Here is a 19913-nt window from a genome sequence, read left to right on the forward strand (position 1 = left end):
AGAATTAAAAGGATGAATGTTTGTGGGGACATTAGAACTGTGACTACTGTTTTGCAAGTATTTGTTGAATAAATTCTAAAATGGCATGACCGCAAACACTTACATGGCACTCACCCTGTGCCAGGCACTGCTCCAGGGGCTTTACTTGCATTGGCACACTTAATCTTTACTTCTACCTCATGAAGTAGGTACTATGATTATCATCATTTATAGATTCGGAAATGGAGGCAAAGGGAAGTTATAGCACATTCCCAAGGTCACCATCTAGGAAGGGTCAGAGCTAGGGTTTCAACCCATAAAACCTGGCTCCAGCACTGATATTCCTGGTCATTTTGCTAATCTGCTACCAAATAATTCGTGACTGTCCCATATGGTGTTCTGGTTGTGCACTGCAAAATTTCAAGTGATCCATTCATCTCCTAGACATTGTAGACTTGTATTTTTATAACTTCCCAGCAGATGGCAGTAATGAGCCATGTTCTAATCTCAGAATAGCACAATTTTCCGACAGATGGCTTAGAAGAACCTATTTCTAATTCTCCCAAAGGACCTATGAGCTCACAGAGGCTCTTCATAATATATACATGTAAATATAGGTCATGCATATTAAGAATAGAAATGGTAGGTATTAGGAGGAAGATGCCTACATGATGCAAGTTGGATACAATGCCACAGCTTCATTAAGAACTCAGTTTGGGAGTTCTTGTGTAGTACAGCATGTTAAAGATCCAGCATTTTTACTGCAGCAGCTTGGGTAACTGCTGTGGCATGGGTTGGATCCCTGTTCTGGGAACTTCCACATGCCGCAGGTATGAGGGAAAAAAAAAACTCAGTTTGCAACATCCTTCTGATAGTGGCTATACCATCACATGTACTCAGACAAACCTAGCAGAAATCTGTAACTAGCATCACAAGCAGGGGAAAAAACTTCCTATGTATTTTCATAGCCAAGGGTGATTAACAGGCTAACAATGGGTTAAGGAGCTGCAAGCAGGTGGGATAGAATATGAAAGGCTAGGAATTCCCTGGTGGCCTGGCAGTTAAGGATTCAGTGTTGTCACTGCTGTGGCTTGTTGCCAGTACTGTGACTAGATTTGACCCCTGTCCTGGGAACTTCCACATGCCGCAGGCGGGGCCAAAAAAAGAAAGAAAAAAAAAAAAGGCTAATTGGCTCAATATGCTCAACATTCCTTAATAATATGTACATTTTAGTGGTAATAGGTTTTTTTTTTTTATTTTTTACTGAAATTCCAGCAGGAACAATGACTTTGCTATTGCTCCTGTGATGCTCTTGTGTCCCTAAGCCACTCTTCTTTTCCCATCGAAAATTATTTAATTATTCTTTTAATAATGCGAAGTTTCCTAGAGGCATGTTATCATGTTAGTGGGGGATGTGTGTGTGTGTTGATATATGCCAGGACATACACCCTGTATGTCAACAGAATCTAAGATGCCATCAATAATAAGAAATACCATTATTTCAAATGCCACAAAGAAAAAAATGCAGACACCAAAGTATGCCATATAATTGAAAGATGAATTCTTGTTAAGTTTTTCAAGGGTCAGCAGCCACTATGTGAGTACACACAGAAGAGCATACAGAAAAGGGAAAGCACTCAAGAAAGCATATGCTATCAAGCCAGAACCAATGTGAACTGGAGCCTCTTTTTTTTTTTGGCTGCCGCACAGCATATGGAGTTCCCAGGCTAGGGATGGTCAGATCTGAGACACAGTTGAGACCTACACCACAGCTGCAGCAACGCCAGATCCTTAACCCAACGTGCCGGGCTAGGGATCAAACCTGCATCCCTGGGCTCCAGAGAGGCCACTGATCCCATTGTGCCACAGGGGATCTCCTCCCTGGGGGAGCTTTGAGAGCCCACGTGGAACATGTGCTTCTGAGTTATCCCCCCAGAGGCAAGGGACCTGGAATATTCACATAGCATCTCCTTTCAGTCAGTCAGTGGTTGAGGGCTCCTGGCATTGAAGCCTTGCCACACTCGTACAGGGCAAAGCGGGCACCAGGGGTCTAGAATGTCCACCGGCAAAGATTCATGTGTTGGCCCTGGTCGTCAGGGTGAGGGGGACAGGATATGGACCTGGCATCCACAGTGTCTGCACAAACACCCCACCTGGACCCAGCCATCCAAACACGACTCCTGAGCTGCTTCCCTGCACCAGTGATGAGAGATTAGACAATAACAGGTCTAGTCCATATTGACTTTAATAGGAGTTTCAGACAGAGGGACTCACTGGAAATACTGGGGTCTGGGGCAGGGGCCCTGTTCAGTTCTGAGTCAAAAAGCAGTAGGACCCTAATCAAAGAAGGTCCTTCCTATGTCTCAGGGTTAAAGACCTGAAGGGAAGGGGTCCCGGAGAGGTTAGGGGGTCACCTGAGGAGTGCTACTGGGATGGTACTAGAAGCTGTTTTGGGGGTACCCCAGTACTGTATAGGGGAGTTACACCTGGGGTTCCAGGTATAAAGAGCTGAGTTAGGGGAAGGGACCCCAAAAGATCCTGGTGGGGAAAGGGTTAGGGGTCCAGGGTGTTTCACAGAAACAATCAAGGGGCCTCGATTTCACAGAAATCATCAAGAGGGCCCCTTGTGGGTGGGGAAGGGGTATCAGACCACCCCAAATATTGGGGACTGTTTACCCCTCAGCAGCCATCCTGGGGTTTTAATGTAAGACCCCAAAAGGCAGCACACTCCACATACATTATCACGGATTTGCAACATTAGCATACGCTGGCTGTCCCACAGGACGGTGGGGACTGGAAAATCAGTCCAGGTTCTGGGTTTGAGTCCTAAGAGGACAGGCCTGGGGGTGCCACACGGCTCCTCTTCAATAGCTGCCGCAGCTGTGGACAAGACAAGGCAGGGGAGATGCGTGAGAGGCTGCGGGGAGGGTGGGGGCCGGCCCTCCCTGCCAGGTGGGGGGTTCGAAGGGAGCTGGCTGGGTCGGAAGATCAGAGGTTCTGAGTCAAGATGCGGGGTTGGGGGCGCTGTGAAGGTGCGTTCACATGAGGAGTAAAGGCTCAGGAGCCGGAATGGGGGAGGGAAAGGCGCTGCTGGTTGCAGGTTCCCGCCTTGGGACCAGCACTGAGGACTGGGGATCAAAGGGGAGAGGCAAGGGGGGCAGAGTCATGTTCGGGATCAGAAATTCCACTGTGAGGTCAGGACTAAGGGTCAGACTGAGGTCATACTTGGGATCAAAGGTCACACACTGAGGTCAGGATTCCAGGTTGGAAATAGACGTCATACTTTGAGGTCAGGGTTGAAACAGAGGTCAGGAGGAGTCACCATGACAAGGTCAGGTTGGAGAAGGGTCAAGGTCACCTTCAGAGATGACAAGTCACCCTCTAAAGTCAGGAATGGATGGGTCAGGGGTTCACTGGGTTAGGTCAACTGGCAATCAGGGTGGGATCAGTGCTCACCCCCTCGGGGCCCGGCCCGGGCCGGAGCAGGTGGACAGGCTGCTCGTTCTCCAGATTGCGCAGTGTCGGATCCGCCCCCGCTGCCAGCAGGCGTCGCACGATCGTCTCTTGGGCTGGCCCAGGGGGCAGGGCGGCCGCCATGTGGAGGGCTGTGTTCCCATGGGCCTAGGGACAGCAAGGGGAGGACTGCTCAGGACGCAGATTTAGCTGGCCTGGGTCCCTAGTGTCACACTTCATATTCGGCCACATCCATGTCCCACGTGCTCCCTTTCACAGCCCAGAACCCACCTCCACAACCACATTCCACACAGCCCCCGGTCTGTGTCCTACACACATCCCCAGTCTATGTCCACATCCTACACCGTCCCCAACCTCATCCCATCTGTTGTCCCCTCCACAGCCACCGCCCACACGACCCCCGACACTCCACTGCCCCACTCCGCCACATCTCAATCTGTACATTTCAGCCTAGGCTCCTACCTTCATGTTGACAAAGGCCCGCAGGTCCCCTCGAGGCAGCTCCAGCAAGAGCTGAACCAGAGTAGGGTTGGCGGCCTGCACAGCCAAGTGCAGAACTGTCTTGTTGCTCTTGATCTCCTGTGGGGAGGGGGATGGCAGAGGTCAGGTCAGTTCTCACACTTAGGCCTCCTCTCATGGAAGCCACAAGTCTTGAGAGACCCTGTCTTTGTCTCTCCTCTGCAAGCACTCAAAGGTGCTAAGGATGTAGATTTAGCTGACCTGAGCTATATGAGCAACATTATACGGTTGCAAGTGTTGTGCACTATACAAGAATACCAAGTTTAAGGGAGTACCATTCCGGTCATATGCATCACAGAGCATTTATTAGGACAATGTTCCAGCCCAAGAATCTTTGAGAAAAAGGAAATCTCTGGAAGAGTAGCTATTCTGGCCTTCCCACATCCTATTAAGCACAGTAAAATGCACCACCTCCCACACCGACTGTACTTTATCTATAATGATGGGAGTTGAGGAGCATTAATCAACGGAATACCTAAGCCTGTATTTACTTCCATACCGAGTTGTTCTCTACATATTTTGAAGCAAATGAAGACATTTTCTACAGTGAAACTTTATTATACGCCTTTAAAGAGTTTGTAATGGTAATTAACATTAAAAATTGTGTTTATAGGGGCAAAACAACACAGTTGGCTCACCAAATAAACTATAAAGAGAAAACAAAGAGATAGAGGGGAAATTCTAAGTTAAGAATGACCTAAAAGGACATATCATCTCAATGTATGGCCTTTATTTGAGCCTAGGGAGGTGTGTTTTATAACAAAAAAAATAAACATATGTCACCTTAGAGCCAGATGAAAATTTGAACACATCCAGGATCTTTGATATTAGGAGATTGTTAATTTTTTTAAGGTGGAATAATGATACCGAGGTTAAAAAGAGTTTTTATCCTTTAAAGACACAGAAATAGGGAGTTCCCATTTTGGCTCAGCGGCAATGAACCCAACTAGTATCCATGAGGATGCAGGTTTGATCCCTGGCCCCCTTCAGTGGGTCAGGGATCTGGTGTTGCTGTGAACTGTGGTGTAGGTCGAAGATGTGGCTCAGATCCCACATTGCCATGCTGTGGCTGTGGCATAGGCTGGCAGCTACAGCTCCAAATCAACCCCTAGCCTGGGAACTTCCATATGCCACAGGGTGCGGCCCTAAAAAGGAAAAAAAATAAAATAAAATAAAAAATAAAGCACACAAATATTTATGCATAGAATTACATGCCTGGGGAGTTCCCGTCATGGCGCAGTGGTTAACGAATCCGACTAGGAACCATGAGGTTGCGGGTTCGGTCCCTGCCCTTGCTCAGTGGGTTAACGATCCGGCGTTGCCGTGAGCTGCGGTGTAGGTTGCAGACGCGGCTTGGATCCCACGTTGCTGTGGCTCTGGTGTAGGCCGGTGGCTACAGCTGCGATTGGACCCCTAGCCTGGGAACCTCCATATGCCGCAAGAGCGTCCCAAGAAATAGCAAAAAGACAAAAAAAAAAAAAAAAAAGAATTACATGCCTGGATTTAAAAATAATACAGGAAGGTGGAGAAGTGGATGGGACAGGACTGGCTATGAGTTGCTGGTTATTGACCTTGGGTACGTGGAGTTTATTATACTATTTTCTGTACCTTATCTGTGTTTAAAGTTCTTCGACTAAAAAAAAAACCCAAAAAACTGGAGTTCCCGTCATGGCGCAGTGGTTAACGAATCAGACTAGGAACCATGAGGTTGCTGGTTTGATCCCTGGCCTCGCTCAGCGGGTTCAGGATCTGGCATTGCTGCGAGCTGTGGTGTAGGCTGAAATCTACAGCTCCGATTCGACCCCTAGCCTGGGAACCTCCATGTGCTGCCAGGTGCCGCCCTAAAAAGACAAAAAAACAAAATAAAACAAAAACCCACAAGTAGACGTTTAATTCTCTCAGCCAGCCCGCGAAGGAGCTACTGTCAGGAAGGAGGAGACTACCACCATTACTAGCTGGATTTTGGGGTCACCACCCAGGTTCTGATTCCCTCTCTGACATGCACAAGCTGGAAGATTTTTGAATCCTTGTGTCTCAGTTTCCTTATAAATAAAGTAATAACGGCACACGTATCAAAGGGTGTTTTTGAGGATTCAATTAGCTAATCCATGAACCTGAGTGCTTCATGAATAGCAAGCGCTTGGGAAATATAAGCTCAGCCCAGTAATACTATTTACAGTAGACAACTAGGATGCAGAGGAGAGAAGTAATATGCTCACGGTCACACAGCTGGGAAGAGGCAAGTCAGCATCTGTTTAGAGCCCCCGGACATCCAGGAGCTCCCCCCACCACCCCCCACCAGGTCCTCCTGAGGCCAGCTGCCCACTGTCCGCTCACCTGGCTGGTGTGGTCAGCACCCATGTGCAGCAACATCTGGACGCAAGCCAGCCTGTCTTGGGCCTGGGTGCTCAGGACAGCGGGACACAGGTCGGGTGGGTGCATAGCGACGTTGAGGGCCAGGATGGCTGTGTGGAGGGGGGTGAGGCCTGCAGAAGAGAGAGTGTGGGCTCTCCATCTGGAGCACCCACCCCGCCAAGCCACAGCCAGCCAGCCCGCCACCCAACTTACCCTCGAAGTCTCTGGCTTCCAGGTCAACCCGAACCCCTGATTTAATCACAGCCTGGGAGGAAGAGAAGGCAGAGGGCTGAATTAGGGTCTCCCCAGGCCTCCCAGCCCTGGAAGCCGGGATCTCGGCAATCAATCCATCTCACTCATCCCACCTGCCAGCTGCACATACCGAGAGGACTCTTGGGAGCCCATAGGTAGCGGCCACATGTAAGACGGAACGTCCTTGATGGTCCGTGGCATTGGGTTCTGCTCCCAGGTTCAGTAGATCCTCCACAATCAGGGGCTGGTTGGCAGAAGCAGCCACCAGGAGCGGAGTCTGTGGGTGTCAGGAAAGATGAGTCTGGGAGCCCAGCCCTAGCCCCCTTCCCTCCGAAACCTAGGAATCCAGGCCCCCAGACCCTCTGCCCTCAGATCCAGGAGTGCAAGCCCCTGGCCCTCACCTTGCCCTTATGCTCACGAATGTCCAGATGTCTGTACATTTGCAGCACCTCAGCTGCAGCATACGCGGCCCAGCGCAACCCTCGAGCCGCAAGCAGGTGCAGGAGCCTGGGGATGGGTAGGGGACAGTAGTGAGCACAGCACCCCGGCTGAGAAGGGTGCCTGCAGACCCCATTCCCTGACACTCACGTGTCTCCCTCCTCATCCTGGGCTAGCAGCTGTTGTGGCCCCAAAGCCAGCATTTGAGCACGGGCAGTGTCCAGGGATGGTCCGGTGACCACAGGGGGCAACTGTGGGGGTCCTGAGGGGAGTGCAGAACCTCTCCAGGATCCTGTCTGTGGCAGGGAAGGTTCTACATAGAGCCGGGTATCCAGGGGGTCCTGAAGGGTGCAGGTGGTAGGGAGAGCCAGTCAGCTGAGAATTCCTTCTTCCCAAACCACCACCACACACACACACACACACACACACACACACACACACACCACCAGGTAGAGTGGCTGGTTGACTTGTCTGTGCCAAATGACCTTGGACCTTTGGGCCTCAGTTTTGCCCGTTTTAAGAAAGGGAGCTTAACCCAGCACCAGACAACTCAGGATGCTGCATGAGAGCAACTGGGAATCTTAGGGGACGTTCAGCATCCTGTTCCCACTCTATATCTCACCTCCATCCCCAGGGGAAATGGACACGGTCGCCCTGGGTCCGAGTGTGGGTAGAAGTCAGGAGGCAGGAAGCCTTCAGCAGCAGAAGCAGTGTAAGAGTAGGGGCTGTCTGTGTAGGCAGCATGTGTGTTGGGGTCCCAGTCTGGAAAGCCTGTGGTGGGGGCCATGCTGCCATATCCAGACCCCACAGTCTCCTGATGTGCTGGGAAGTGAATATGGCCTGCGTGCGAGAGGAGGAGCAGGGGCAGGCATGGTTACTGGAGTTAGGGGAAGTCGTAGCCTGGTCAGGGCCTGGGTGAGGGCCTCAAGTATCCCAAGGACCTGAAAGCTAGTACTTCTGGGGCCACCGAGGGACTGGAAGCTTGGACTTTTGGGGCCTGGATGTCTGGGGCACTGGGGGACTGAAGGTCTAGACTCCTGGAGCACAAAAAGGCTGGGCGCTTGGGCCCCTGAATGACTATTTAGACTACCGGGCTCCAGAGAATCTGGGAGAGCCAACTTTTGCCAGGTCTCGGCAAGAGTGAGGGCCTAGCTTCTAAGTTCCCCCAGATACTAAGAGTTGCAGAGTTCCCTTTGTTAAGGATCTGGCGTCGTCACTGCAGCAGCTCAGGTCCTACTTTGGTGTGGGTTTGATGATGCCTGGCCCAGGAACTTCCACAGGCACCAGGTGCAGGCAAAAAAAAAAAAAAAAAATTCTAAGAGGTGGGATGTTTGAGTTCCTGAGGGAAGCTGGGACTGGGAGCTGAGGGAATCGGGTGCGTTTCCAGACTTACCAGCTTCACCCTCATTCACAGATGGGGTTAGGGGCTGGGCCAGGGGAGGTGGGAACTGTCCCTGTAGAGGCATAAGCAAAAAGAAACAAGGGTGAATTTATCTGGCAGATTCCTCAGCAGCCATTCCCCACCTACAGGGCATCTAAGTCAGGACAAGTCCCATGAGCCCTGAGGGCCCAGCAGGGCAGCAAGTCTTTGCCCGACAGGACACGGCCTCATGGGAGTTGTAGTTGGCGGGGTTTCACCGGCCTCACCGGTAGCCCACCGGCGTCAGGCTGCTGCTGGCGGCGCCTCTGTTCCTCCAGAAGCTTCTTCACCGTCTGCGATGGGCAGTGGCTACGCTCATTCCGACTCACTGTGGGGTGAGGTGGGAAGGAAGTTACCAGAGGTCCTTAAATCATCTAAGCGCGCGGGGGAGGGCGCTCTCCTCGCCCTCCTGCGCGGAAAAACTGGCACACTGATGTCGCCAGAGAGCTCCCAAGCCAATCTAAGATTTCGGGTGTGGCGCCGCCTCCGCCATTTCCTTCCTTTTGCTCCGCACTTTCCCCTCTGACCCAACTTTCCACCAGCGTCGTGGAAACTGAGGAAGGGGGTGGAGGGCGCCCTCTGCAACCCCCTGCTCCGCCACTTCCGTGAAAAATCCCACCCCTTGATCTCCCAGGGCTGAAGGATTCGGGGCGTCGCTGGGCATCACTCTCCGGAGACACACATGCAGGTTCTCTGCCCTGATACTCCTTCTTCGGGAAACCAGGCATCCGAGTCCCCAGCCCCTTTCCCCGAGGAGCCACGAAGTCAATAACCCCCTCGCTTATCAGGGATCCAAAGGTTCCGATCTCGGCCCCCCACTTCAGACTCAGGAGTCCAGGCCCCACCCCGCAGGAGTCTGGGAGACTTGCACCCACTCCCCCGCCAGAAGTACGGGCCCTCAGCCCACTCCCCGACTAAGACCCGGTCCTCGCTTCTAGTCGCCTAGTTTGCGCAACTCAGAAAGGCGGAGCCCTCAGCCTTCACCCTTCCGAGCCAGTTCCGGCGGAGGAAGGGTTAAGGGGGGAAGGGCGGACTCGGAAACAGCCCGGGCGCAACGCGCTGACGTCACGGCGCTCACGCAAGGGAATCTTCCACCTCCCTCTTCCTCCCGGCTCAATGCCGCAGGTGTCGGGCTCCGAGAAGCGATGCGTGGCCAAGCGTGGCACTCGTGGAATCCCCGCACATGGGGAATTCCTGTTAAGCCCGGGGCCTCGGGCCGGGTGGCGACCCGGGAAATCCCGGGCCGGGGGCAGGGTCATGGCCATTGTGAATCCCTGTGGCCTGGCGCTGGGCCTTCCACACCCAGACCTTGGCGGATTTTAAACAACCACGCCCCCAACGACTCAATCCAACCTCTCTTTCTGGAGCATGGAGTTCAGACCCTCACCCCCTCTTCCCAGGACCCAGGGGTCCCGGCTCCCTGCGCTTTCCCCCCGGGACCTAGGATTCCAAATCCCAGTCCTTTACCCCTCGGGACTCAAGGGTCCGAAATCCCAGCCGCTCCGTCATCACAACCCAGGAGTCTGGGCCCTCTGCCCCCTCCAAACGCGGGTTACCCTCGCTCTCAGCTTGATGCTTGACCCTTTACTCTTGATGCTCCAGCTCTGTCTCTCGGAGCCTCAAAAGTGCCCCCCGGCCCCGGCCCCTCTGTTAGGGACCGAGCGTGCTTCCCCCCACCCCCCACACTTTCCATTACCTCGGGGATTCCGTGGCGCGGATTGCGGGCCCCCAGGGCCCCGGCCTCGGCGCTGCGCCAGCCTCGCTGTTTCCCCGCGGAGCCGCCGCTGGGTCCCCGATCTTGCGTCGGGTCCCCCGCGAGTTTTTAAACTGAAGTTCTGGCACCGCCCAGTCCTGGGCAGGGCCCCGCCTACAAGCCTGGGGAGTCCCCGCGCGGCGCTAGCGCAAACCTGGTCTCTGAATGGGCGGGGCTTTGAGGGCCTGACTCCGAAGTCTCCCCGGAAAGAGATTTGGGAGCCCCATCTTTGGTCGGAGGGAGAAGACTCCCGGGCCCTGGGCTGGAGGCACAGGGTGGAGGGGGTGGTGCCCGTATTACTGAGCCCTGAGGGAGCAGGGAGCTGGAGGTTCTGAACTCCCTCATCCGAGGGGAGGAAAGGTCTGGAAGAAAGTGATGTAGGTGGACTCCAGTTTCTCCCTCTTCATTTTTTCAGAGATCAGCTCTCATTTATTCATTCATCTTTGAAAATAATTTTTTACTGCAAGTGGGGTGCTTTGCTGGGTGCGGTGGTATAGGTGTGAGCTAAGCAGGCGGGAATTCCCAGCCCTCAAGCAGCCTGACATTCCAGTGGGAGGCTCATTCTCAGTTCCCATCTCGGTGACCAAGTAAATCACATTTGTCCCCTGCTTTCAAGACTCCGTGTTCTCCTGGTTCTCTTACCTCACTCGCTGCTCCTGTTCTGGCTGTTTCTTCCTCTTCACTCATTCTTGGTGTTGGGGGGAGGTGGTGTGTTGGGTGTTGCTCCTCTATCTGGACTCACTTCCTCGATGATCTCATCCTGCCGCATGGCTCTCAGTACCATCCCTAAGGCACCGACCCCTAAATTTACATCTCCAGACCAGACTTAGCCCATGAACTCAGAGGCAGGCAGCTCTGGTGGTTCAGCTTCTCCACAGGGGGACCTATCAGGCATTTCCAACTCAGTGTGCCCACACCCCAGCCTGTTTCCCCTAAACCTGCTCCTCCTCCTTCTCCATCCCGCCAAAGGATGCTCTGCCTTTTCAGTTGCCCAAGCCAGAAGTTTGGTCATCCTGGACCCCTCTGTCTCTCTCATATGCACTCATATCTACTCCATCAGGAAGTTTTGTTGGCTCTACCTCCGAAATCTTTCCAGAATCTCCTCGGTGCCCACAACCTGGTTTCCCTGTCACCTCCCACCTGGACAATCATAGTAGCCTCCTAGTCTCTCTGACCGCCCCCCAACCCCAGTTGTCCTGTTAGACAGTCACAGGGATCTACCACCTCTCTTCCTCCCACTTACACAGGAAGCAGATTGCCTTGCCACCAGCAGAGTGACATCCGCTATTGCTGCCTCTCTACTCCCCCCACTGTTCCTCAGGACTTCTGTGGACCAGAACCCTTCCCGCCCCCAGCCCACCATGGCCCCTCCAGGCGGCATCCTGTTCCTGCTTTTGCTCCCAGGTGAAGCCAGTGGTCGGGGCGGGGGGGCCGGGCTGTGTGTTAGGCAAGTTTTGTAAAAGGGACAGCTTGGGTGGCATCTGAAGTGAGGGGTGCTAAGGGCAGGTCCTTCTCCCAGCACCCCCCTCCCATGTAGGCTTCTGGGCCTGGTGCTTTGGGGAGGGAAGCTGGGTTTGGAATGGCCACCTGTTCTTCTTCTTCTCACTGCTGAGTTTCCGTCTCTACTTCTGGGTTTCTGTCTCTCTGTGTCTCGGGGGGCTCCCCTCCCGTTTGGCCCCTCTTTCGCATTGCATCTCTCCAGAGTGGACATTACTTCTGAAGACATCACCTTTTCCTTTGGGAACCTCCTCTCCCTGCTGATCTATCTTCCCTATCCTTCCACAGTGGCTGCAGCGCAGGTGACCTCAGGTGAGAAATCAACACCCCTTTCCCTTTGTGGAGCAGCGACTTCAGGTACTGCTTCCCTCCCCCCGCTGCCCCAAAGTGTGGCCTGACATTCCTGGAACACCCCCAGCGGCTCTCCAGGTCACCATCTGACCTCCCATCCCCAAATCGGAGGCTCCAAAGGACCCACAGCCCTCTCTGGAACTCCATCTCACCATTCTCATCACCAAACAGAAGACCCAGGGACCCAGCCACCCCACCCCCCGAGGCCTATCTTCAGGGGTATCCACCATGCCCAGAGCACAGCCCCTGGGGCCTTGGGACACATCAGCCTGTCTCTGGATCTCCCCTCATTCCCCAGGGAATCTGGGCCACCCAACTCCAAAGGGACTTACTTTGCCCCAAGCCCAGCCACGAGTGTCTGGAACCACACCCTCCCCGCCAGCCACCTTCTCATCTCGGCCCCAACCCTTCAGGTTCCTGTTCCGGATGTGGGCCCCTCTCCCTGCCACTCCTAGCAGGCCTCGTGGCCGCTGATGCAGTTGTGTCACTGTTAATCGTGGTGGGGGTATTTGTGTGCGGACGCCCACGCAGCAGGCCCACCCAAGGTGAGGGCAGGGACGGGCTGGGCCTGAAGAGGGTTGGTGTCCCTAGGGAGGGGGGTCCCCAGGGCGGGGGCCCCAGGGCAAGCCCTGGAGGTTCTGGGGAAACCCTGGGGGCGGTGCTTGGGGGAACTCCTGAGGAAACCCCTGAGACAGGGGGTCCCCAAGGAAGTGGAGATGTGGGTGGGAGGTGGGTGGTCAGGCCTCGTGCTCTCTCTCCCCCACCCCCAGAAGACGGCAAAATCTACATCAACATGCCGGGCAGGGGCTGACCCCGCTATAAGCCGTTACCTGCAACCTTTGACTCCTGACCCTCCCATCCCTGATTGTGTGTGGCGGCACAGGAAACTGGCCCCTCTTGGGGATTGGAATAAAGTCTTTGAAATACCTCTAGTTCTAATTCTTCTTCAAAGAACCCAGGCTCCCCACAGCCTCCCTCCCACTGACTTGTTTCTGGGTCCATGGTCCCCCCACCCCCCACCAAAACCCCACATATCCCCATCCCATCAGCCCAGGGATCTGAAATAACTCAACAGTGCTTAGGTCCTCCATGTTTATTTGGGGACAGTCGTGGGGAGAGGTCTGACATGGAGGATACTCTGTGGATCCGTATCCTGGTGGGAGCAGAAAGGGGTGCTGGGCAGGCATCAGGAATGACTGGATCCAGGCATCGGGTTGATGACTGTCCTGATTTGGGCTCATTTGTAATACTGCCTCTGTGTGTTGAGGTCGCTGTAGACATCTGACCTCTGGCCTTGGAGCTCCTAAAGGGATGGACAGGGTAGAGACCCTCTGTGAAAGAGGTTCACCAAACCAGCTTAAAGCCAGTGCCTTGCCATGGCTGTGGCGGAGGCCAGCAGCTGCAGCTCCAGCTAGATCCCTAGACTGGGAACTTCCATATGCTGTGGGCGCGGCCCTAGACAAACAAACAAAAACAAAAACCAACTGTGGTTAAACTTAAAACAACAAGATCTAGCCTTTTCCCAGTGGCCTTCACACTTGCAGCCAAGAGAGAGATCTGGATCTTATTCAAGTGCATTCAGCATTCCCCCTTCTCCTCTGCCTCATCGTTATGGCCCAGCCCAGTGGCCTTTGGGTGCGCCATTCTCTGCCTGGAACACTGGTCCCCTAGAAATTCCCATGGATGGTTCCTTCTCTTTGTTCAAGTCTCGGCTCAAGTCACTTTCCCAGGAGGCATTTCTTAATTCCCCATCTCTACTTTCTTCCTCCCACATCCCACTTACTCTCACATCAACCTGCTTTATTTCCTTCATGCTGCTTCCCCAAATGATCTTCCGTGTTGCTTTGCTTCAAGTCTGTCTCCCCAACTAGGACACAAGCTCTGCTTACAAGCATCTAGCGTAGACAGGTCCTCAGCCAATTCCACCAAAGCGGTGAATAAATTGGAATAATGCTCTGCCTGAAATGTCACCGCCCCCAGTAACTGGAAGGCCCCTTCAGTCTTCCGGTCCTCACAGAGCCGCACTTGAGCTTCTTATACTTTGCAAAGTCTTTTTTAGCCACACATGAGGCAAAGCAAAGTGGGTTGCAGGTGGGGCTTTCACAGAACAAGGTTTACAATGGCAATGGGGTGTCTATCACCCCAAGGCCTCAGAATCCTTGAAATCTTGTACAAACGCCTAGTCTGGGTGTGTATTTTTGTGGAGAGGGTCTATGCGGCTTCCATTAGATTCTCAGAGGAGCTCCTGACCCCCTAAAGTGTTAAGAATGGCACTGACAGGAGTTCCCATCATGGCTCAGCAGAAACGAATCTGATGAGTATCCATGAGGATGTGGGTTCCATCCCTGGCCTCGCACAGAGGGTTAAGGATCTGGCATTGCCGGGAGCTGTGGTGTAGGTCGCAGATGTGGCCCTGATCTGGCATGGCTATGGCTGTGGCGTAGGCCGGCAGATGGAACTCAGATTAGACTCCTAGCCTGGGAACCTCCATATGCCACCACTGTGGCCCTAAAAATACAAAAAAAAAAAAAAAAAAAAAAAAAAGAATGGTACTGACAGAAGGTGGGTGATGGAAAGATGATTATGGGCACAGAGGTTCTTTTTTTTTTTTTTTTTTTGTCTTTTTTTGTTGTTGTTGCTATTTCTTGGGCCGCTCCCGCGGCATATGGAGGTTCCCAGGCTAGGGGTTGAATCGGAGCTGTAGCCACCGGCCTACGCCAGAGCCACAGCAACGCGGGATCCGAGCCGCGTCTGTGACCTACACCACAGCTCACGGCAACGCCGGATCGTTAACCCACTGAGCAAGGGCAGGGACCGAACCCGCAAACTCATGGTTCCTAGTCGGATTCGTTAACCACTGCGCCACGACGGGAACTCCGGCACAGAGGTTCTTAAGAAGGGTTTCAAAGATCCTTGCGCTGGCCCTAGATTATATGCACAAATTGGTATTTTTTGTGTGGATTCTTCAAAGGAGTCTTTAGATTTGGATAGTGTCTCGAAGGGATGCAAACTCCTCCCCTCCAAACTCTAGAATGTTTCTTTTTGGAGTCACCAAACTAGGCTGAATTCTATCCTCTGCCCTTAGGAGGACTTCTCCAGGACATCAGCCTGTCCTGGGCTGGGCTTTTCCAGAACAATTCAGAGCCTGCCTTCGGACTGAGGCCAACCATTCCTGTATGTCCCCTCCACACATTGTAAGCCGAGCATAAGGTCATGAACGATCACTGAAAGCATTCTGGATGCTTGGTCTTCAAGCATTTAAGGGGTGCTGCGAAAGGGGCTTTCGGGTCTAGGTTCTGCAGGGCCTGGGGGAGGGGTACTCCAGATGGACACCCCCAGGAGAGGAGTGAGCTATGAGAAAGAGAAGCTGGTTTCCTCACCTGATAAGCAGACTCTGTCTCAGCGATGTGTTGTTTCCGGGTCACTGCTTAGGGGTGGGGAGCAGCAGAGTGCAGACACAGGGTGAGAATCAGGAGCACCACATTGTGACAGAACCAGCCCCTCCATCACCCCCCTTGGATGCTTGTGACTCGGGAGCCATACCCCCTCCCCACCAGGCAGGTCCTCAGAGGGTCCCAGGCCATCCTCTGGCGGCCCCACTCACCGTCCACGGCCCCACGTGTCCGAGGGACCAGCCGACCCAGGGAGTACACAGCCAGGGCGATGAGGAGGGTCAGCACCAGATCCCCCAGCACGATCCCCGCCAGGATGCCGGGGCTCACGGCGGAGCAGCTGCATTCTGGAATGGATGGGGCATGGGGGTGAGGGGAGGTCCGTGGGAGTAGGGCATTGGGAGGAGGTGTCAGTCATCAGGGGGAGACTGGGGAAGGGACAGAGATGGGGTGGTCTCGGGCGGGGGGGGGGGTCGGGAGGGGGGACTGGCCTACCTCTCTGGGCCTGGACAAGGCTGAAACCTGAGGAGAGAAAAAGAAGGTAAACTGAGACACAGGGCTGGTGGGCATAGAGGCTGGGGGAGGGGGGTTCCTGACAGCCAGGAGGCAAGGGTGGACAGCAAGGTCCGGTGGGACCTGTGGGCCAGCATCCAAGCCGCTGGACTGTGTTACTTCTACATCGGCTTTTCCTGTTGCAACATCTTAGAGTGCCCTCCCTCTGCTTCTGCCAGAGGCCCAATCTCAGGGGCGCAGGCTCTGAGAGAGACCCATAGGGTGTGGGGGGCTGGGGAATCTGCTGGGTCCACCCCGCTCCCCACCCCTTTGCTTTTCTCTTCCCACCCTGTTCCCTGTCCTGCCCCAAGCTGAGCCCGGGAGCGTCAGAGGCCCCCAACTCACCACCCACAGCCAGGAGGAGAGGCAGGAGTCCATTGGAGGGTCCGAGGCGCCCCATGATGCAGATGACGCTGCTGGACACCACAGTCCAAGGCCAGTGGGATGTGGCGTAGTGTCCAACCAAGTAAAGGAGGAAGTCTGAGGTGGGCGGTGGCAGAAGGGAGGAGGGGACAATGGGGGAGGAGGAACAGAGACATATAATACCACAAAGAATCAGGCCCGGACACCCCAGAGGCCGTGCTGCAGCCGCTAACAGCTGGAATGAAAGGTCAAAGGTGCGTGGGTCAACTTGAGCTCCATCCCCAAACAAGGCTCAGACATCACTGTACCAGGAGCCTCGATGGCTGACTCTGACTGAGGCTATCGCTGCCTCTTCCGGGCTGGACGACCTTGAATCCGTCACTCAACCCCTCTGGGCCTCAGTTTCCTCATCTGTAAGATGAGAAGTAAAGCAGTACCTACTTTGTAGGGTGCTGTAGGGATCAAATGGATGAATATTTCTAGAACAGGGTCTGACACTTGTCAGCTCTTCATTTTTATTTTTATTTTTTTGCTTTTTAGGGTTGCACCCGCGGCATATGGAAGTTGAATCGAAGCTCCAGCTGCCGGCCTACACCACAGCACACCAGATCCGAGCTGAGTCTGGAACTACACCACAGCTCATGGCAATGCTGGATCCTTAACTCACTGAGCGAGGCCAGGGATCAAACCCGATTCCTTGTGGATCCTAGTTGGGTTTGTTAACCGCTGAGCCCCGAAGGGAGCTCCCTTGTCAGCTTTTTATAAGCACCCATTACAATTATTTGGAATGTTCATAGCATATTAAAGGAGAACCATTAGGGAGTTCCTGTCGTGGCTCAGCAGATTAAGAACCCGTCTAGTATCCATGAGGATATGTGTTCAATCCCTGGCCTCGCCTCGTTCAGTGGGTTAAAGGCTCCAGCGTTGCCACAAGCTGCGTCACAGGTCACAGACACAGCTCGGCTCCTACATTGCCGTGGCTGTGGTTTAGACCCGTAGCTGCAGCTCCAATTTGACCCCTAGCCGTAGGTGGGGCCCTATAAAGACAAAAAAGAAGAGAGAGAGAGATACAGGTGCTAAAGAGGTGCAGGCACTCTGTCCCAGGCATTAAGGCTTTTAACCCCCAACAGCACCGTCTGAGGCACAGGCTCTTACCCCCATTTTACAGAAAGAAAGATACTTGCCGAAGGTGACACAGCAAATAAAGGTGGAACTGGAACCCAGCAGCTAAAAACAGACATTTGACCCTCGGAAAGGAGTAGGGGAAAAGGGAAGATCGGGAAGGAGAGAGCCGAGGCGAGGCAGAGAAAGAGGAGAGGAACAGGCCGAGACAGGGCTGCACACGGCCCAGCCCAGGACCGGGGCTCTGGGGAGAAGCAGGTGGGCCACAGTGTGGTGGCTCTGGGCCAGGCTGGGCTGCCCCCACCAAATGAGGAAGTGGCTGGAAGTGCTCACTGAGAGAGGCCACCCAGCAGATGACAAGGACTTCTAGCCCCCAGGAGGAGCCTGAACTGGGCTGGGAAAGGAGGAACCTGAGGTTAGGGTGCCTGGGGGATGGGCCAGGGGCCGGAAGCCCCCCTCCCCCGTCCAGGAAGCCAACACCCACGGTTCCCCAGGCCTGGGCTCAGGACAGAAAACAGGGAACTGGAAGGTGGTCATGAGATAGATGCTCAGTGGCCCACTGGGGCGGGGGTTGGGGTGGGGGGGTTTTAACTTGGAGTCCGGAAGAGGATCTGGGCCAAGTTCAAGGCAGCACTAGCTGCTAAAGCCACCATCACCACCATCGCCCAGGCTTGGGCTTGGCCGAGTCCTGTGGCAGAAGAATTAGCACACCCCACCCCCACCCCCCAGGTCTGTCTGGAGTGAGCAGGTCCTGCAGGTCCTACTGGCACCCCAGGCCCCTCAAGGCAGCTAAAGCCCAGTGAACTGCGGGCAATCAGAGACCAGAGGAAGCTCTGAGCCAGGATGGTATTGATCTGCCTGGGGTGTTCAAGGGCTGCCTCTGGCTGGGCCAGGGGAATGGACTGTGGTGGGGGGGGCAGGTTGCTGCAGTGGTCCAGGATTTTGTGAGTTGTGTTTAGAATAAGGCCTGCCTGGCACACTGAATAGCTCAGCGAACGGAAGTCATTACCAACATCACTATTGTTACTGTTCTTTTGTGTGTGTGTCTTTTTAGGGCCACACCCTCGGCATATGGAGGTTTCCAGGCTAGGGGTCCAATCAGAGCTGTAGCCGCCGGCCTTCGCCAGAGCCACAGCCGAGCCACGTCTGCAACCTACACCACAGCTCACGGTAACGCCGGATCCTTCACCCACTGAGCGAGGCCAGGGATAGAACCTGCAACCTCATGGTTCCCAGTCAGATTCGTTAACCACTGAGCCACGACGGGAACTGCTGTTGTTACCGTTCTTAGAACTTCAAGTCTCCAGTTCTGGGCTGACCTTGCTGAAAATCCACCCTAACCTCTCAGCCTCAGCCTCCTGATCTGATTCTTCCAGCTCCAGCCAGGTCCAGGCTACCCCCCCGAATTCGGTCTTACAGGCCTGCACCCAGGCACCATCCAATCGGAAGGGATGCGGCCATAGGGCTGGGTCAGAGTCTTGGGGCCCCCTTTGGTTGCTGAGATATGGGGAAGTCCGAGATGACCCAAGGGAATGGAACAGGGTAGTGGCACATATTCGTAAGATGTGGGGTTGAGGCTCTTAACCAGAAGTGAAATATTTCAAGATTTTAGCAACAGGTACAACTGTACCAGTACAGATCCCAACCTGCCAGCCCAGGCTGCTCTCCACTCCATGGTCTCCATACCACTGGCGGAAGGAAGAGGCTGGGACAGAGGGCTCCACCCTCCTCACGATGCCAGACTCCGGGAAGCAGGGCTACCCCCGCCCCCACACGATCTGTAAAGTGTCTCAATCTCTCCAGGCAGCAGCCCAAGTATTGGGGGAGGCCAAAGCTGACCTTTCCAGAAAGCAGGCAGTGTGCTGGGTCTGTGACACGCTTAGGTCTGTAGAAGCTGCATGCTCCCGCTCCCACTTTTCCCCTCTACAGCAGGGGAAGGAAGCTTTTTGAAAAATCAGACAAATAATCCACTTTTTAAAGTGGTATGAACAGATAAGTCACAAAAGAAAAGATAGGAATGGCCAATAGGCATGTGAAAAAGGGCTCAATATCATTAGTCATTAGGGAAATACAAACTAAACCACAATGAAATCCTCCCACACACCCGTTAGCATGATGAACATTTAAAAAACTGACACTATCCCGAGTTCCTGCTGTGGCTCAGTGGTAATGAACCCGACTCGTATCCAGGAGGATGTGGGTTCAATCCCTGGCCTCGCTCAGTGGGTTGAGGATCCAGCATTGCCATGAGCTGCGGGGTAGGTCACAGACATGGCTCTATTTGGTGTTGCTGTGGCTGTGATGTACGCTGGCAGCTGCAGCTCCAATTCAACCCCTAGCCTGGGAGCTTCCATATGCTGCACGTGCGGCCCTAAAAAGAAAAAAGGGGGTGGAAAAAAGCATAAGAATGACCCTATCAAGTGTCGGCAGAGATGGGGAACAGTTG

At 54.0% G+C, this 19913-nt stretch overlaps 3 protein-coding genes across 12 annotated transcripts; 1 reads left to right on the plus strand and 2 right to left on the minus strand.

Moving 5' to 3' along the window:
* On the minus strand, positions 2207–11389 carry NFKBID (NFKB inhibitor delta). Of its 5 annotated transcripts, none has more exons than XM_021097180.1 (12): positions 10833–11389; positions 8665–8765; positions 8411–8471; positions 7640–7857; positions 7168–7358; positions 6981–7086; positions 6710–6856; positions 6541–6592; positions 6310–6458; positions 3916–4032; positions 3436–3600; positions 2207–2859 (listed from the first exon to the last, which is right to left on the minus strand). In XM_021097180.1, the coding sequence occupies exons 4-12, from the start codon at positions 7802–7804 to the stop codon at positions 2806–2808; spliced, it is 1146 nt and encodes a 381-aa protein (XP_020952839.1). In that variant the 5' UTR covers positions 7805–7857; positions 8411–8471; positions 8665–8765; positions 10833–11389; the 3' UTR covers positions 2207–2805. The 5 variants fall into 5 exon arrangements, with proteins under 5 accessions (XP_020952839.1, XP_020952838.1, XP_005664575.1 ...); XM_021097179.1 differs by lacking the exon at positions 10833–11389 and adding an exon at positions 10134–10271; XM_005664518.3 differs by lacking the exon at positions 10833–11389 and adding an exon at positions 9394–10099.
* HCST (hematopoietic cell signal transducer) lies at positions 8662–12966 on the plus strand. Of its 5 annotated transcripts, none has more exons than XM_013998332.2 (5): positions 8662–8772; positions 11438–11594; positions 11976–11999; positions 12452–12583; positions 12809–12966. In XM_013998332.2, exons 2-5 carry the CDS (start codon positions 11552–11554, stop codon positions 12847–12849), a joined length of 240 nt encoding a protein of 79 aa, XP_013853786.1. In that variant the 5' UTR covers positions 8662–8772; positions 11438–11551; the 3' UTR covers positions 12850–12966.
* On the minus strand, positions 13117–16480 carry TYROBP (TYRO protein tyrosine kinase binding protein). 2 transcript variants are annotated; one of them, XM_005664506.3, is made up of 5 exons: positions 16328–16480; positions 15926–15952; positions 15643–15777; positions 15419–15465; positions 13117–13341 (listed from the first exon to the last, which is right to left on the minus strand). In XM_005664506.3, exons 1-5 carry the CDS (start codon positions 16380–16382, stop codon positions 13276–13278), a joined length of 330 nt encoding a protein of 109 aa, XP_005664563.1. In that variant the 5' UTR covers positions 16383–16480; the 3' UTR covers positions 13117–13275. The 2 variants fall into 2 exon arrangements, with proteins under 2 accessions (XP_005664563.1, NP_999367.1); NM_214202.1 differs by having other exon boundaries at positions 15419–15462; positions 16328–16404.

The sequence above is a fragment of the Sus scrofa genome, chromosome 6 (genome assembly GCF_000003025.6).
Source record: "Sus scrofa isolate TJ Tabasco breed Duroc chromosome 6, Sscrofa11.1, whole genome shotgun sequence".
NCBI classification, from domain to species: domain Eukaryota; kingdom Metazoa; phylum Chordata; class Mammalia; order Artiodactyla; family Suidae; genus Sus; species Sus scrofa.

What these genes read in the sequence shown, in the direction of transcription:
- NFKBID (XM_013998365.2), bottom strand. Translation starts at nt 9,165, where the DNA reads ATGCCTGGTTTCCCGAAGAAGGAGTATCAGGGCAGAGAACCTGCATGT. An exon ending in CAGCCCTGGGAGATCAAGGG is followed by an intron (nt 8,766 to 9,056) that starts GTGGGATTTTTC and finishes CTCACCCCACAG; the next exon opens with TGAGTCGGAATGAGCGTAGC. An exon ending in GGCTCCCAAGAGTCCTCTCG is followed by an intron (nt 6,593 to 6,709) that starts GTATGTGCAGCT and finishes TCTTCCTCCCAG; the next exon opens with GCTGTGATTAAATCAGGGGT.
- HCST (XM_013998329.2), top strand. An exon ending in GTTCCTGCTTTTGCTCCCAG is followed by an intron (nt 11,595 to 11,975) that starts GTGAAGCCAGTG and finishes ATCCTTCCACAG; the next exon opens with TGGCTGCAGCGCAGGTGACC. An exon ending in ACGCAGCAGGCCCACCCAAG is followed by an intron (nt 12,584 to 12,808) that starts GTGAGGGCAGGG and finishes CCCCACCCCCAG; the next exon opens with AAGACGGCAAAATCTACATC.
- TYROBP (XM_005664506.3), bottom strand. Translation starts at nt 16,382, where the DNA reads ATGGGGCGCCTCGGACCCTCCAATGGACTCCTGCCTCTCCTCCTGGCT. An exon ending in TCTCCTCCTGGCTGTGGGTG is followed by an intron (nt 15,953 to 16,327) that starts GTGAGTTGGGGG and finishes TTCTCTCCTCAG; the next exon opens with GTTTCAGCCTTGTCCAGGCC. An exon ending in GACACGTGGGGCCGTGGACG is followed by an intron (nt 15,466 to 15,642) that starts GTGAGTGGGGCC and finishes CCCACCCCTAAG; the next exon opens with CAGTGACCCGGAAACAACAC.